This window comes from Callithrix jacchus, chromosome 1, assembly GCF_049354715.1.
Source record: "Callithrix jacchus isolate 240 chromosome 1, calJac240_pri, whole genome shotgun sequence".
NCBI lineage: Eukaryota > Metazoa > Chordata > Mammalia > Primates > Cebidae > Callithrix > Callithrix jacchus.
In genome coordinates, this window is record NC_133502.1 from 92,616,011 (window position 1) to 92,628,458 (window position 12,448).

The 12,448-nt window shown below is 41.9% G+C and overlaps 1 protein-coding gene across 4 annotated transcripts in view; it reads right to left on the reverse strand.

The window, feature by feature from the left end:
* The window catches only part of GDA (guanine deaminase), a 115,402-nt gene that overhangs the window by 52,365 nt on the left and 50,589 nt on the right, over nt 1-12,448 (reverse strand). For 2 of the 4 annotated variants that reach the window (XM_035302518.3, XM_035302530.3), the window contains exon 2: nt 5,824-5,912. The exons of 1 other annotated variant lie outside the window; for it this stretch is intronic. In XM_035302518.3, the coding sequence (XP_035158409.2) occupies nt 5,824-5,912 (89 nt within the window). The remainder of the gene's footprint in view (nt 1-5,823; nt 5,913-12,448) is intronic. One more of the 4 variants, XM_035302522.3, reaches the window with a different exon arrangement.

The following is a 12,448-nucleotide window of genomic DNA, read 5'->3' on the forward strand; positions in this document are numbered from 1 at the left end:
ATATCTGAGTTCAAGTCCCGGATATCCTTATTAATTTTCTGTCTCATTGAGTCTAAGTCTCTTTATAGGTCTTATGTATCTGGGTGTTAGGATCATTAGCTCTTATTGTTGCATTGATCCTTTTACCACTATATCTTTGTTGCTTTAAAATCTATTTTATCCGATGCGAGAATTGCAACTCCTGCTTTTTATTTATTTATTTTTGCTCTCCATTTGGTTGGTAAATCTTCCTCCATCCCTTTGTCTTGAGTCTTTGTGTATCCTTGCATGTGAAATGGGTCTGGATGTAGCATACCGTTGGGTTTGGCTGTATCTTTTGATTGGGGGATTTAGTCGATTTAAATTTAGGATTACTGCCATTTGATGTTAACTGGCTGTTTTATCCATTCATTGATGTAAATTCTTCTTTATGTTGATGCTCTTTACTTTTTGGTATATTTTTAGTAAGGCTAATACTGGTTGTTCCTTTCTATGTGTAATGCTTCTTTCAGAAGCTCTTGTAAAACAGGCCTGGTGGTAATAAAATCTCTGAGTACTTGCTTGTTCATAAAAGATTTTATTTTTCCTTCAGTTGTGAAGCTTAGTTTGGCTGGATATGAAATTCTGGGCTGAAAGTTCTGTTCTTTAAGGATGTTGAATATTGGCCCCCACTCTAACTAATATTTAAGTTATTTACCTTACTACTTTTTTGTGTACAGTGTTTACATATGACCCCCAGAATCTACATTTCTGATGGATTTCATTTTAAAAGCAACCTCACAGAGAGGAAGAAAAGGATGTGAAGACCCACAGTTATGTTCACCCTCCTCTCCATCCTCCAACCACTTCCACCATTGTCTCATCCCATCTCTGCCTCTACTTCAACTGCTTCCAAGCCTTCTTCTAATCCTCCATCACAAAGGCACGCAAGCAGTGACTATAAATGTCAGTTGTTCCTCATCATAGATTCTTATGTGAAAATCTAGCAAGAGGAAGTAGATGGCAACAGCAGAAGCTACTATATTCATTTCCATGCCCACCGCCCACACGCTTCCAAGCCCATAGAGAGGCAGCAGGGAGAGGGAAAGAGGCAAGGGATGTCAGTAAAACTGCTGGTAGAGTGAAACTTTATGAACAGTCACTCTGTCTCTCTGGACAATGACCAGAGATGAGCTTCACAGTCAATGAGCTCAGAGGGAAGTGGCTTGCTTGACGTTTAACATCTGTAAAACTACAGTGTGTGGATTCAAACCAGGTATTCCTAGTTCAATGTTCCTCTCACTATATTATGTGAAAGTCAATTCCCGAGTTATCAACGTGTTTTCAGAATATAAACAGTGCCACTTTTATTGGCCTTAGAACTTACTTGGCCTGAAACATGATAAAATATTTGAGCTTTTAAAAAGCCTTCCCATTGATTTCCTTTGCAGGGACATGGATGATGCTGGAAGCCACCATTCTCAGCAAACTAACACAGGAACAGAAAACCGAACACTGCCTGCTCTCACTCATAAGTGGGAGTTGAACAATGAGAACAAAAATGTACACAGGGAGGGGAACATCACACACTGGAGCCTGTTGGGGGGTGAGGGGCAAGAGAAGGAAGAACATTAGGACAAATACCTAATGCATGTGGGGCCTAAAACCTAGATGACGGGTTCGTAAGTGCAGCAAACCCCCATGGAACATGTATACCTATGTAACAAACCTGCGCATTCTACACATGTATCCCAGAACTTGAAGTAAAACTTAAAAATAAAATAAAAATAGTAACCAAGAAAGTCTTCCCATTTCCATAAAACAAATCAACTGGCTATGAGGAAAGTGAGACTTTTTTTTTTTTTTTTTGAGACAGAGTCTTGTTCTTTCACCCAGGCTAGCGTGAAGTGGTGCGATCTCGGCTCACTGCAACCTCTACACCCTGGGTTCAAGCAATTCTCTTGTCTTGGCCTCCTGAGTAGCTGGGATTACCTGCCACCAAGCCCGGCTAATTTTTGTATTTTTAGTAGAGGTGGGGTTTCACCATGTTGACCAGGCTGGTTTTGAACTCCTGACCTCAGGTGATCCACCTGCCTCAGCCTCCCAAAGTGCTAGGATTATATGTGTGAGCCACTGATCCTGGCCCAATCATTTCTTTAAAAACTATATTTTATGAGAGGGGACTCAAGATGGCGCTGTGAGAACAACCCAGGATTGGAGCCCGCGTTGAATTCGCAAACGGTGAGTCAGTGCTGCATTTCCAGACTGATCTTTGTTGCCCACAGAACGGGGAAACTCCCAAGTATAAAAAGACACGGGACGCCAGGCAGTAGGTCTGCCTGGCGAAGCCGGCAGCCGGGGCGGCGGCGGCCGGCCCTACCCAGCAATCCCCACAGGGCGCGCTTGTCCGGGTGCCTTGTTGAACCGGCAACCTGAGACTTGAGAGGGCTGGACTTGAGACTGAACGAGACTTGCACAGTAGCCCAGCCCAGGGGATTGCAGGGACAGATCGCTTGGGATACCCAGTGGGACGAACAAAACCGCGATTTCAAACTATCCCGGGCAGACGGTCCGAGACGCTCTGTGGGGGAGGGGCGTCCACCACTATGGAGGCAACCTGCCCCAACTGATATACACGCCCACTGCTGAGGCAGCCAGCCGTTGCCGAGGCAACCCGCCCCACCTGAGATAAACGCCCACTGCTAACGCAGCCAGCCGTTGCCGAGGCAACCCGTCCCTACTGAGATACACGCCCACTGCTGACGCAGCCTGCCGTTGCTGAGGCAACACGCTACAACGAAGAGACTCCGCCGCAGGGCGTGGCGGAGACCACAGCAGAGCCGGCAGGAACAGCGCGAATCACACAACAGCAGGGCGGAGCCTCGGCAGCCAAACAGTGGCTAGTCTGCCTTCGAGCTGGGCAGGACACCTGATCGGACATCCAAAAATAAAGCCCAAACCCCTCAACACAGGGCATTTGAGAAAAAAAAAAGGGTTGTTTAATGAGCTGTGTTGCAGCAGAATCAAACATAGCAGCCTAACAGCCCTGAATGAACAACAGAGTGCACAGCTCAGCAATTAAACCCCTATAAAGTACAAACTGTCACCTCAAGCAGCTCCCTGACCCCTCTATATCCAAAAGACTGTCATTAGGCAGGCATCATCCTGGGACAAAGAGAGCAGAAAAAGAAACTGGTAGTATCCCTCGCTGTGCCACGGCTACTAGAGGTGCACCCCAGACAAGCAGGGTCTGGAGCGGACCTCAACAGTCGTACAGCGAAGGGGCTAGACTGGTAGAAGGAAAACCAAGCAACAGAAATACTTCATCATCAACATTCTGGGTGTCCACTCAGAGACCCAAACGAAAAGTCAGCAACTACGCAGACGACCAGCGGACAAATCCACAAAGATGGGAAGAAACCAGCGCAAAAAGGAGGAAAACACCCGAAACCAGAACACATCGCCTCCTAGAAAGGACCAAGACTCCTCACCAGCAAGGGAACAAAGCTGGACGGAGAATGACTGTGACGAAATGACGGAATTAGACTTCAGAAGATGGATAATGAGAAACTTTTGTGAGCTAAAAGATCATGTATTAAATCAATGCAAAGAAACTAAGAACCTTGAAAAAAGATTTGAAAAAAGATTCGAGGAAATGATAACAAGAATGGATACCTTAGAGAGGAATATGAATGAATTAAAGGAGCTGAAAAACACAATACGAGAACTTCGCGAAGCAAACGCAAGTTTCAATAGCCGAATTGACCAAGCAGAAGAAAGAATATCTGAAGTCGAAGACCAACTCAATGAAATAAAACGAGAAACCAAGATCAGAGAAAAAAGCGCAAAAAGGAATGAACAAAGTCTCCAAGAAATGTGGGACTATGTGAAAAGACCTAACCTACGTTTGATAGGTGTACCAGAAGGGGACGAAGAGAATGAATCCAAGCTGGAAAATACTCTTCAGGACATCATCCAGGAAAATTTCCCCCACCTAGCAAGACAAGCCAACACTCAATTGCAGGAAATACAGAGAACACCACAAAGATATTCCGCAAGAAGAGCAACCCCAAGGCACATAATCGTCAGATTCAACAGGGTTGAAATAAAGGAGAGAATACTAAGGGCAGCCAGAGAGAAAGGTCGGGTCACCCACAAAGGGAAGCCCATCAGACTCACAGCAGATCTCTCGGCAGAAACACTACAAGCCAGAAGAGAGTGGGGGCCAATATTCAACATTCTTAAAGAAAAGAACTTTCAACCCAGAATTTCATATCCAGCCAAACTGAGCTTCAGAAGTGAAGGAAGAATAAAATCCTTTGCGAACAAGCAAGTACTCAGAGATTTTGTCACCACCAGGCCTGCTTTACAAGAGCTCCTAAAAGAGGCACTACACATAGAAAGGATCAATCAGTACCAGCCATTCCAAAATCACACTGAATGCTAAAGAGCTTCAACATAATGAAGAATCTACAACAACTAACAGGCAAAACAGCCACTTAGCATGAAAATGGCAGTATCAAATTCACACATAACAATATTAACCCTAAATGTAAATGGACTAAATGCACCAATCAAAAGACACAGACTGGCAAATTGGATAAAAATCCAAAACCCATCAGTGTGCTGTATCCAGGAAACCCATCTCACATGCAAGGATACACAAAGGCTCAAAATAAAGGGATGGAGGAAGATTTACCAAGCTAATGGAAAGCAAAAAAAAGCAGGAGTTGCAATTCTCATCTCTGATAAAATAGACTTTAAAGCAACAAAGATCAAAAGAGACAAAGAAGGCCATTACATAATGGTAAAAGGATCGATACAACAAGAAGAGCTAACGATCCTAAACATATATGGACCCAACACAGGAGCACCCAGATACATAAGGCAAGTTCTTAATGACTTACAGAAGGACTTAGACTCCCACACAATAATAGTGGGAGACTTTAACACTCCACTGTCAATACTAGACAGATCAACCAGACAGAAAATCAACAAGGATACCCAGGGCTTGAACTCAGACCTGGAGCAAGCAAACCTGGTGGACATTTACAGAACTCTCCACCCCAAATCCACAGAATACACATTCTTCTCAGCACCACATCACACCTACTCTAGGGGAGGGCCAGTGGGAGGGGGAGGTGGGGAGGGATAGCCTGGGGAGAAATGCCAAATGTGGGTGAAGGGGAGAAGAAAAGCAAAGCACACTGCCATGTGTGTACCTACGCAACTGTCTTGCATGCTCTGCTCATGTACCCCAAAACCTATAATCCAATAAAAAATTAAAAAAAAAAAACAAAAAAAAAACCCATATTTTATATAAATATTAAAAAACCACTAAAAGTAATTGAAATGTAATATCACAACTCAAGTGTACTTCTGAACATTGGTCTTCCTCAACCAATTGATTCTCAAATTATCTTTCCTCCCTACTCCTTAATAGTTAATCTCTACCCTCCCCCTCCGCACCTTGTTTCCTTCCTTTATAGACGATATCACAATCTACCACGGTCATGCTTAGATATCTGTTGCTTGTTTACTGTCTTTGTCCCCCATGGACTGTAAACCCTGTGAGGACAAGGGCTTTGAAGATCTTTTTCACCTCCAGACCCTAGTACTGCACAGGGCAGGCTCAACGGATATATGCTAAAGAATTAATGAATGATGACAGCCTCTAGCTCTCTAAGTCTCCATCCTTCAGCTTCCTGCTTACTTTCTCCTTCCCATCTTCTCCCTTAACAAATAACTAATTCAAAAATAATTCTTTTTAAATTACTGTTTTTTGAAGACTGTCTCTCAAGGCAGGCTTTCTATAATTTAAGGTTACTAATGGCATCCAGTACAAGGGAAGAAGTGACGACTTACTGGTGGCTCAGTTCTCTTATTTCACACGGCTTGAAGCACCATTCTTTGGCCAGTTTTTCTTGTTGAGATGCTTCTTCTAAAAACACTATCTTTAAAGGAAAGAAAAGAAAGGAATCACATATTAGTGAGTCACAGTCACTTGTTTTTATTAAATATGTAAATCTTCTTAAAAGAAACTATACTGTACCTGAGTTAAAAGGTATTTGACACCAAATGGAATTGAATTTAGAAGCAAAAAATAAAAAATAAAAAGATAGAGGTTTGCTTTTGGTCATCCAAAGACAAGCTGCGTGTGATTTCTCCTTTTCTGCCATAACATCAATGTAAGTGAGACTTGAAAAATTCTCAACTGAAGATACACAGTATTAGAAATGGCTAATGTAGCTGGGCCAGGTAGCTCACGCCTATAATCCCAGAACTTTGGGAGGCCAAGGTGGGCAGATAACAAAATCAAGAGATCAAGACCATCTGGCCAACATGGTGAAACCCCATCTCTACTAAAAAATATAAAAATTAGCTGGGTGTGGTGGCAGGCACCAAATAGTCCCAGCTACTTGGGAGGCTGAGGCAGGAGAATAGGTTGAACCCAGGAGGCAGAGGTTGCAGTGAGCCGAGATGGCACCACTGCACTACAGCCTGGCAACAGAGCTAGACTCCATCTCAAAAAATAAAAAGGCTAATGGAAGAGGCAGGTAACATGGCAGAATAGAAGGCTTCAGCAATCAACCCCTGCAAGGACACCAATTTAACAACTATCTATATTAAAAAGCACGTTCTAAGAAGTAAATATCAGGTGAGCAGTCATGGTACCTGGTTTTAACTTCATCTCACTGAAAGAGGCACTGAAGAGATACAAAAACTGGTCTTGAATTACATATGCTACTCCTTCCCTACTCCCCGGGTCATGGTGAAGTGGTGTGAAGAGCATTTTTGGGTGCCGGTGGAGGGAGAGCATAGCAATTGTGAGCCGCTGAATTCAGTGCTGTTCTGTTATAACAGAACAGAAAACTGGACCAAACTTAGCTGATGCCTGCCCACAGAGGGAGCATTTAAACCAGCCCTGGCCAGAGGGGAATGGCTGATCCCAGCAGTTGGAACTTGAGTTCCCACAAGCCTCTCCATAGCTCATGCTGGCTAAAGTGCCCGGGGGCCCTAATAAACTTAAAAGGAAATTTAGGCCACAAGGACTGCAACTTTTATATGAGTCCTAGTGCTGAACTGCGCCCAGAGACAATAGACTGGGTGAGGAGGGGGTGAAACACAACCTCCTGAGACACAATTGGGGAGGCTGCAGGAGTGCTGGCATCACCCCTCCCCTAACTCCAGGCTGCATAGCTCTTGGCTCCAAGAGACTCCTTCCTACCACTCAAGGAGAGGAGAGAAAAGAGTGGGGAGGACTTTTTCTTACATCTTAGATACCTGGTCTGCCACAGCAGGACAGGGCACCTGTCAGGGGTGTGAGGCTCTCTTTCTAGGCCCTAGCTCCTTGATAGCATTTCTAGATATACTTTGGGCCAAAAGAGAATCTTATGCCATGAAGGAAAGGACTCAGTCCTGGTAGGATTCATCACCTGCTAAATGAAAAGCCCTTAGGCCTGAATAACCAGCAATATGCAGGTACTATGTTGAGGGCCTTGGGTGAAACTCAGTACATTCGCAGCTGTGGTGGCTATGGGGTAAGACTCCTGCTTGAGGAAAGCAGACAGTAAAGTAAACAGTACTTTGTCTTGCACTTTAGGTACCAGCTCGGCCACGAAAGGATAATACATCAAGCAGGCTTTTGGGAGCCCCAATTTCAGAACTTGGCTCTCATATAACATTTATGGATCTGCCCTGGGTCAGAGGGAAGTCAACTTCCCTGAAGAGTGAATCCCAGGCCAGGCAGAATTCACTACAATTTGACTAAGAATCCTTGGGCCTTAAGGAAACATAGGCAGTAGCCTGGCAGTACTTTCCCTGGACTTGTGGTAGCTGTGGCCACAAGGTGAGGCTCCTCCACCTTTGAAAAGAGGAGGGAAGTGTGGGAAGGACTGCACCTTGTGATTTGAGTGCCAGCTCAGCCACAGTACAATAGACCACCAGGTGGCTTTCTAAGGCTTTTGACTCTACTTGCTGGCTCCCTGAGGGCACCTCTAGAACTGCCCAGGGGATTGGGGTGACTCACTACCCTGAAGGGAAGGATATAAGCCTGGCTGGCTTCACCACCTGCTGATGGCAGAGCCTCAGGGCCTTGAGTGAACACGGACAGTAGCCAAGGAGTGATTACAGCAAGGCTTAGGCAACACCCAGTGCTGTACTGGCTTCAAGTCTGACCCAGCACATTCATAATGATTGTGGCCACAGAGGCGCTTGTGTCACTCTACCCTGAGTTTCAGGTGGTTAAGAACAGAGAGATAGACTGTTTGGGAGACAGTAAGGGAAGAGAACAAGAGTCTCTGCCTGGTAGACCAGAGAATTCTCCCAGATTTTATCCAGGATCATCAAGGCATTACCTTTACGAGTCTGCAAGAACTACACTGTTACTGGGCTTGGGATGCATGCTAAAGCAGATACAGCTTAGATCACAACCTCCACGTCCTTTCAAATATCTAGAAAGCCTTTCCAAGAAGGATAGGTACAAACAAGCCCAGACAATGACAACTACAATAAATACCTAACTCTTCAAAGCCCAGGCACAAACATCTACAAGTATCAAGACATTCCAGGAAAAAAATGACCTTACCAAAGAACTAAATAAAGCACAGGGACTAATTCAGGAGAAAGATATGTAACCTTTCAGAAAGAGAATTCAAAATACTTGTTTTGAGGAAATTCAAAACAACACGGAGACAGAATTCAGAATTCTATGAGATAAATTTAACAAAGAGATTGAAATGATTAAAAAGAATCAAGCAGAAATTCTGAAGCTGAAAAATGCAATTGGCATAATGAAGAATACAGCAGAGTGTTTTAATAGCAGACTTGATCAAGCAGAAGAAAGAATTAGTGAGCTTGAAAATACACAGAGAAGACAAAAATAAAAAGAATAAAAAACAATGAAGCAAGCCTATAGGATCTAAAAAAACCCACAAATTCAATAACTCTTAGTTTGCCTCTAAAGAGGAGGTAGGAAAAGAGATAGGGATGGAAAGTTTATTCAAAGGGATGATAAAGAACCTTCCAAACCTAGAGAAAGGTAGCAATACCTAAGTACAAGAAGGTAATAGAATATCAAGCACATTTAGTCCAAAGACTACCTCAAAGCATGTAATAATCAAACTCTCAAAGATCAAGGATATAGAAAGGATCCTAAAAGTAGCAAGACATAAGAAACATGACAGGGCATGGTGGCTCACATCTGCAATCTCAGCACTGTGGGAGGCCAAGGCGGGTGGATCACCTGAGGTTAGGAGTTCGAGATCAGCCTGGTCAACATGGTGAAGCTTTGTCTCTACTAAAAAATACAGAAAATTAGCCAGGTGTGGTAGTAGGCACCTGTAATCCTGGCTGCTCAGGAGGCTGAGGCAAGAGAATCTCTTGAACCCAGGAAGCAGAGGTTGCAGTGAGCTGAAATCATACCATTGCACTCCAGCCTGGGCAATAAGAGCAAAAATCCATCTCAGAAGGAGGGAAGGAGACAGGGAAGGAGGGATGGAGGAGGGAGGGAAGGAGTGAGGGAACACATAACGGAACTCCAGTACATCTGGCAGCAGGCTTTTCCACGGGAAGCTTACAGGCCAGGAAAGAGTGGCATGACACATTTAAAGTCTGAAGGAATATCAAATATCAAAATAATATCAGAAAAGCTTTTATCCTAGAATAGAATATCGGGCAAACTATTCATCAAACATGAAGGAGAAATAAAGACTTTCCCAGACAAATAAAAGCCGAGGAATTTCATCAACACTAGGCCTGTCCTATAAGAAATACTGAAGGGAGTATTTCAATCAGAAAAAAAGGATGTTAATGAATAGTAAGTAATTGCATGAAGGTACAAAACTCAGTGGTACTAGTAAGTACACAGAAAAACACAAATATTATATAACACTGGAACCATGGTGTATAAACTACTTTTATGACCAAGACAGATTTATCCCTGGGATGTAAGGATGGTTCAACATCTGCAAATCAATCAGTGTGATACATCACATTAACAGCATGAAGGACAAATACCTTATGCTCATTACACTTGATGCTGAGAAAGCATTTGATTAAATTCAAAATTCTTTCACAATAAAAACTCTTAAAAAGCTGGTTACTGAAGGGCCATACCTCAACATAATAAAAGCCATATATGATAGACCCATAGCTAGTATCACACGGAATGGGAAATAACTGAAAGCCTTTCCTCCTAGATCTGGGACATGACAAGGATGACCACTTTCACCACTGCTATTTAACATAGTACTGGAAGTCCTAGGTAGAGCAATAATACAAGAGACAGAAATAAAGGGTCTCCAAATTGAAATTGAAGTCATATTATTTTTGTTTGCTGACAATATGATCTTATATTTGAAAAAATCTGAAGATTCCATACCAAAAAAAAAAACTATTAGAACGAATGAACAAATTCAGTAAAGTTGCAGGATAAAAATCAGCATACAAAAATCGGTAGCATTTCTGTATGCCAACAGTAAACACTCTGAAAAAGAAATTAAAAAGTAATCACATATACAATGGCTACAAATAAAATTCAATATCTAAGAATTAACTTAACCAAAGAAGTGAAAGTTCTCTATAATGAAAACCACAAAATACTGAAGAAAGAAATTGAAGTGGACACCAAAAAATGGAAAGATATTTCATGTTCATGGATTGGAAGAATCAATGTTGTAAAAATGCTCACACTAGCCAAAGCAATCTATAGATTCACTGCAATCCCTATCAAAATATCAATGACATTCTTTACAGAAATAGAGAAAGCAATCCTAAAAATTATATGAAACCACAAAAGACCCAGAATAGCCAAAGCTGTTTTAAGCAAAAAGGACAAAACTGGAAGAATCATATTACCTGACTTTAAATTATACTACAGAACTATAGTAACCAAAATAGCACAGTACTGGCATAAAAAACAAAACAGACACACAGACCAATGGAACATAATAGAGAACCCAGAAACAAATACACACACCTACAGTTAACTCATTTTTGACAAAGGTGCCAAGAACATACACTGGGGAAAAGACAGTATCATCAGTAAATGGTGCTGGGGAAATTGGATGTCCATATGCAGAAAAATGAAACTAGACCCCTATCTCTCACCATATACAAAAATCAAATCAAAATGTATTGAAGACTTAAATCTAACACTTCAGACTATCAAACCACTACAAGAAAACATTGGGGGAAATCTCCAGGTCTGGGCAAAAATTTCCTGTGTAATACCTCATGAGCACAGGCAACCAAAACAAAAATGGGCAAATGGGATCACATCAAATTAAAAAGCTTCTGCATAGCAAGGGAAACAATCAACAAAGTGAAAAGATACCCCACAGAACATGAGAAAATATCTTCAAATTACCCACCTGGTAAGGGATTAATAACCAGAATATATATAAGGAGCTCAAACAACCCTAAGAAAAGAATCTAACATACAAATGGCAAAGAAGCACATAAAAAGGTGCTCAACATTGTTGATCAACAGCCAAATGTAAATCAGAACTACAATGAGATATCATTTCATCCCAGTTAAAATGGCTTATATCCAAGACAGGCAATAACAAACACTGGTGAGGATGTGGAGAAATGTGAACACTCATACATTGTTGGTGAAAAGGTAAGTTAGTAAAAACTCCAAACAGTTTGGAGTTTCCTCAGAAAACTGAGAATAGAGCTACCAGATGATCCAGAAATCCCATCACTGTGTATATACCCAAAAGAATGAAAATCAGTATATGGAAGACATGTCTGCACTCCTCTTTATTGTAGCACTGTTCACAATAACTAAGATTTGGCAGCAACCTAAGTGTCCATCAACAGATGAATGGATAAAGAAAATGTGGTACTTATATACAATAGAGTACTATTCAGCCATAAAAAAAAAGAAAAGAATGAGAGCCTATCATTTGCAATATGGATGGAACTGGAGATCAGGAAGTGAAATAAGACAGAAAGACAAACATCACACGTTCTCACTTATTTGTGGAAGCTAAAAATCAAAACAATTGAAATCATGGAAATAGTAGAGTGATGGTTACCAGAGGCTAAAAGGAGTAATTGGAGCAGGCATGGGGGAATGGTTAGTGGATACAAAAGAGAAAAATAGAAAGAATGAATAAGACTTACTACTTGATAGCACAACAGGATGACTATAGTCAATAATAACTTAATTGTACATTTAAAAATAACTAAAAGAATATAACTGGATTGGTTTGTAATATAAAGGATAAATGCTTGAGGGGATGGATACCCCATTCTCCATGATGTGATTATTATGCATTGTGTATCTTCAAAAAAACATTTCATGTACTCTATAACTATATACACCTACTATATACCCACAAAATTAGAAATAATTTTTTTTTGAGATGGAGTCTTGCTCTGTCACCCAAGCTGAAGTGAATGGTGCAATATCACCTCACTGCAACCTCCAACTGCCTCAGCCTCCCAAGTAGCTGGAATTACAAGCATCCACCACCACGCC